At 36.8% G+C, this 5,971-nt stretch overlaps 1 protein-coding gene across 2 annotated transcripts in view; it reads right to left on the reverse strand.

The window, feature by feature from the left end:
* The window catches only part of GTF2E2 (general transcription factor IIE subunit 2), a 28,400-nt gene that overhangs the window by 9,540 nt on the left and 12,889 nt on the right, over positions 1-5,971 (reverse strand). The window contains exons 3-6 of one of the 2 annotated variants that reach the window (XM_085310774.1): positions 5,029-5,120; positions 4,366-4,473; positions 2,342-2,524; positions 948-1,041 (exon numbers count right to left, since the gene is read on the reverse strand). In XM_085310774.1, coding sequence (XP_085166900.1) covers positions 948-1,041; positions 2,342-2,524; positions 4,366-4,473; positions 5,029-5,120 — 477 coding nt within the window. The remainder of the gene's footprint in view (positions 1-947; positions 1,042-2,341; positions 2,525-4,365; positions 4,474-5,028; positions 5,121-5,971) is intronic. The other variant, XM_085310775.1, reaches the window with a different exon arrangement.

Below are 5,971 nucleotides of genomic sequence, written 5' to 3' on the forward strand. Positions count from 1 at the left end.
AAAAAAAAAAAACAAAGCCTAGCCTAAAGCTTTTGTTTGTTTGAGGGTCCTAATAAAAAAGCAGTCCAAGTTAAGAAAAACTCTTTTCATTTATTGTAAAGTAACATTATGATAAAATGGCATTACATGGCAAGCTACTAGAACAACAAATCAACAGCAGTAAGCATTCTGTATCCTTTAGTCATTTAAAGTAACATCTTTTAAAGTGGATTACCTTCTCCTTTCTGTACCTACAAATACCCCATTTTGGTATAAAYCTAATTTTAATGCACCTGAAAGCACCTTAATTTGGATAATTAACTTCTATGAATATGCATTACGGTATAACACACACTCTTATTGTGATCAGCAAATAGGCACTTTATACTAGAGGTTTTTACAGCTATTTGTTAGAAAACATGTGCTAAAACTCTGGAGCTGCAGTCCCACCCTCAGTTCTGGGTAGCAACACCACTCCACATCTATTCTTCTCCTCCAAGCTGCAAACCACCCCTTCTCAGTAATTTTGCTCACATCTCTTCCCCATTTGCTTGCTCCTACTGCTGCATTCTTAGTTCCTTGTCACATTTACTAATAAAAGGCACACGCTCAATAAATGGGAAAAAAAAGCAGTAAATCCCCACCCAGAAGACATTCCTTTGCATTTTGGACGCCAGTCTAATGATTTTCAGTCTTTTCTGTACTACTACATTTCAACAAAAAAGTTGGGTTCTTAGTGCCACGTATCCATTACGAAACAGAGAGGAAATTACCCTTGAACACACTCTGCAGTCCTGTTAGCCTTGTGTTAATATAAACCAYTGTGCTATCTGACAGAATATGGAATACACCAAATATTTCATTACCAAATTAAAAGAATTACTATCCATAAAGACTGCTTACACATAGAAGTGCTTAAGATGAACCCCAAACAAYCATCATGGAACCAGGTGCAAAGAAACACCTACCTTCATCCACAGTAAACTGACAGCTCTTGTCATTGTAGAAAAGAATTTTCTTCTTATCAGGACGATTAACAAAGATGATCTGGTCCCCTAAAGCCTCAACAACACATGAAAAAGAACTCAAAATTAATTTATTTCCAAGAATCAAAGGAAAGGTCGACAGTGTTCTCTTCCTTCACTTTAACACATGCCCCAAGCCAAGGACAAATGAGATTAAACATCATATTTAAGGGTTTACCTTTGTAAGGTGTATTAGTGATTGCAATAAAATTTCAAAATTCTGCAAAGTTACAGTAGTACAAGACTGATTACAAATCATCTTTGATACCTSCTGCATCATGATGTTCTTGGAGAATGTGTAAATAAACATAAAGTGCAGCTGGCATCAGCTGTGTCATCACTGAACGAGCAGGAACAGAGAAAAGCATTTATCYCAAATAAGCATTGCTATTCAGTAAGTAGGGGGGAAACAGAGTTTTTACAAAGAAACTTCTAGCAGCAGTGAAACACATCCTGCRTGCTAGCTTTGCTTCTCAGCTCTACAAGATGAATAAAGCATAYAGAAGAACCAGAAGCGAGGGGGTCACAGTTACACACACTGATTTTGTCCCTGATAGATCTCAATCTAGTATTAGAATAAACTTATTTTCCTTTTCTCTTGCATCTTGCCTGATGTTCACTTTTTTTTAGGGAGACCTGGCACCGAGTATCCCATTCCCATCGTGTTTGCTGTAGGTGTTGCTGCACACAATATTCTGCATATCCTACTGTAGATAAATGCACTGATGTAAATAACGTAACCATTTCAAAAGGAAAATAAAATTGCCTGCAACTATGCAACCTTTATTAAACATAGCCACGCGTTCAAAAACCAAGAGAGGATAGCTAAGACCTTCACAGCTGGAATCTCTAATATTGCTGCATATTTAAAATACATACTTAAATTAGACCAGTGGAAGGTAAAAAGGATTCCAACCTCAACATCATATACAGATCTCGTGCTACAAAAAACACACCTAGGGAAGTAGCAATGTGACCTGCAATGGAACGCCTCTGAAAGCCATACTGATGATAAGCATGCTAACGAAGCCAAAACGAGGTACAAAGGACTGAGGTCAATGTATAAGAGCACAACTAGATGCCTRCAGTTGGAATATGGGATATCAAGTGTGTTTTGAGAGAAAGCTTTGTCAGTTGGTAAGACACCAGGCCAAACCTGAAAACCAGGATGAAGTACAAAAAAATGCTACAATATTAGATCCTGTGAAATACCTTACAAGTTATCAAAAAAAATCCCAGGAACAACCCAAGAGAAAAATATCTCTAACCCCTCACCCTCTCCCCTTTGAGGAGCTAACTAGAACAGGTTCACTGAAGCACGAGCAAGTGTTACTCACCTTTATGGCTTTTTGTGCATTGGGTAGCCCTTCCTCAATATCTTCCAGAAGGATTCCTCCCAGCCCTCGCTGGTCATGCTTGTCCAATAGCCTGAGAAGAGCCTTTTTATCTTTCAAGTTGTACTTGGGTTTGAAAGCATACTTCCCATCTATAACTTCTATTTTCGGATTATTGACTAGAGCCTGCAACAGAAATGTAAATTTYAGACACTGAAAAAGCAGCGCACATTAGTACTTTTTAAATAGTGTGCCTTTCAGCAATAACAGCACATCAGCCACATGTTGCAGGTGCCAGTTTGGAGGTCTGAGTTTGAACTGAATTTTAAATTTAGAATTTTAGATTCAACCTACACATAATTCCCAAGAGCATAAAGCCCAAAGCAACAGAGTAGGCTTAGCACCATTCACTTAACACCTTTTAGCTTGAAAGTCCACAAAACCTCGTCTTATGGCAGAAAGCCACATATGTTCTCTTTTGAGAAAGGAATGAGAATGAAAAGAAGAGGAAATGCAAAAAAACTGTGCTTTGGTTGAATATCAAGTGCAAACWGACAACTCAGCATATCAAACTCGGGTCATTTTAATGCTACAAGTGTTAAAGGCATTACTCTGGGATGACCAAAACGGGAGTCAGTCTTCCCCAAGTGCTGTCAACTGGCACCAGCAGCTGCAGAAGAAACTAAGAGCACACCTTTTGCACAGAAAAAGCTTACTTATGATGACAGCTTCAGAGCAAAACTGACCAGAAGTCCATGGACAACTGAAGTAACTTAAGATATGCTCTGAATCAGTTTTGCTGTGCAGTCAGCACCGCAACGGAAGTTCACCTGTAACAGAGCAACCCTACCTAGTTTCTTCGACAGCTGCCAGCTTGACCTCAAAAGACACGGAAGAAAAAAGGGAAAACACATTCGTAACAGAAAAGGTAACTTAAGTTTGGCAGCTTAACTTTCTCAGGAAATTAACCAAGTCACCACAGGTAAAATGAACTGCTGTAATTTGCCTGTTATTTGTCTATCATACTGTTGTTCACCTCTTCTTATTCAGTAGCAACTCAATGAAAGTTTTGCATAAACTTCTTCAGAGGAGCTTTTCGGTTCAATCTTTATATTCTGATTCATGATGAAAAATCCTTGAGTACCCTTCAAAAGATTTCAGTAGAGCCCAGTTTTCATCACAAACAAGACCACCAGTCTAGAATTTTGTATTGTCTTTTCACAGTTTCACAGGGGTTTATAGGAGTACCAGTAATGAAGGAATGTTACAGGCAGTATTAGTTCAAATCATCTTAATTTTACCGGAGATTTTTTTCCAACATATCAAGAGTCTTTACTACTCTGTTACAAGGATTTAAATATGATTTGAGCAACATCAGATATACCAATAAAATATAAACACCAAGTACAGTATTTTGCTGTTTTATTAATTTTGACATTCCATGAAGGCATTCAGATCAGTTATGGGTGAAGATGATGAATATGGTGGCAAGTTGCAGTGATTCTGTAACAGCAAAATCTAGTATGTAGAGAGACAGTAGTGAAACTCCAGTACTGAAATTTTGAGATCTATTACCTGGTAATTCTGGACATAAGTTTCACATCAGAATTCTTCATTTCAGTAACCAGCAACTAATGGTAAATCTGTGATTATTGTGACAAACTCCTTTGGTTTAGTTAGCTCAATATTCTCAAAACTAGAATAACTCTCCACTTGAAAAATTAAGAGAAATTCCTTAAGAAAAATAGCTCGATTATATAAAATTAGTAATGAATAGTTTCACTTCACAGCAAATTTACTCGTTGTGTAACAATTCTAATTGATCCTTTGGAGTGTCAGAATAGTTTTTGCTTCAGACCTGTCTCCACAGCAGAAGATACCAGACAGACAGACATGTAAATCAATGCAGTTTCTTAAAGTAAAACCTTTACAGTTTGTAATTAAACATAAATAAATATTCAGACTCAGCCTATTTCTTTGATCTCTAATTACAAAAAAAAAAAAATCTAAACATGTCTTTTCTTTACCTCACTCATCAACCATTGTTTCTGTTTCAGTCCAATATCTAAATGTTGCGTTTCATCCAAAATTTCCTCTAGGGTTAACGGATGTGTATCACCACGCTGGTGCCGAGTCTGAAGAATAAACAGCATTTTTTAGAAATTTGTGTTTACTTATTCAGGGACTAAATTATCACGAAGTAACTACAACTGATACAATGTGATGACAAAGTAACTTCTACTAAACTAGGATAGTTAAAATACGCACATGTATATATGAACAACATACGTGCAACAATTTAGATGCTTTGAGAATGAAGAAGAAATTAGTTTAATACCAACTGAAATTGATGGCAGTCATCTGTAAAGCACTAAATTACAAGTTATTCTGATATACAGTTGGCGAATACTAAAAGGTGACAGATTCTTCTAGTTCCTGTTTCTAATGCAAGGAAAAAGCACGCTCCTGCTTTTAACTGACCTGGAATCACTGAGATCTCAGTAATGGAACAGAACGCTGGCCATTTTGTTTGTTGACATCTTTTTGTATTTAACAAACAGTTTCTTAAAATTCTTACTCTTGCAGTGGAAGAATTTTAGTCTGAAATATTCAGTATATTTTAACTACCACAAGAGAATAAATAACTAAAATGTTTCAAAATATTATACTTTTAATTCAAATCACTGTACCTTCATATAATTCACTATTTTAGCAAGGACTCCAAACTTGTAGCCAGAGCCTCCTGAAAGGGCTTTCAAGTTAAATGACCCATTGCTGTGATCTACAAGAAAAGAAAACAGACAAATAAACAGTACTTTCAACAACACCCTGCTGGCTCTGCACTCTCTCTTTTATACTCTTCTTCCACAGCCTTTCAGAACTATGAACAGAAATGCTAAGAGTTCCAGAAACGGTAACTCTCAGAGGACAAACATGTTGATCCAGATCCACAGTTGCCTGTTGACACACACTGGCCTGGAGTGCCTCTGGGTAGAATTTCGTAAGTGTAAAAATACTGTGATCAGAGCTTTAAGAAGATGGCAAGCAATTTGTAGCATTAATAACATAAGAGCATACGTTTCAGTTCCGTAGCTTAACATAGTACAATCATTTGTATTACATTAAATCACACTGAAATAATATACTGCATTTGCCCCAAATGATCTCTACAGATAGCTATATACCTTCATACTGCTGAGGCATGAGTTAAGTTTCACTTCGTTATAACCAGAAGGTATTAAACAGCAAGCAAAGTAAGAATGTGTTTTCTGTCCCATTTCTTTTTTCTTCCTCCTCTAACAGAGAATTTATCAAAAGCCCCTTGAAGTGTTTCACCTGGTGTACTGCACTGCTAGTACAACAATTCAGCATCCACTCTGTTCTCAAGTCTGTTTCTGTCTGAATGTATCATGGAGTTTGCTACTGTGTAGTTTGTTTCAATTCTCGCAAGCCTGTGTTTTAACAATTAATTTTATAACACAACATATTAAGTAGAAACATTCACAAACCACTATGAAAAGCCAGATGTCCACTACAAGAATACCACTGTTCACACTGAACAGAAGAGCTATTCAGAATTTCAATTACTCCAGAAAAAGAAAATTCTCTTATTTTCCTCACAGGAGGCTTTTT

This window comes from Rhea americana, unplaced genomic scaffold, assembly GCF_003343005.1.
Source record: "Rhea americana isolate MKP2758 unplaced genomic scaffold, rheAme1 scaffold_326, whole genome shotgun sequence".
Classification (NCBI taxonomy): domain Eukaryota; kingdom Metazoa; phylum Chordata; class Aves; order Rheiformes; family Rheidae; genus Rhea; species Rhea americana.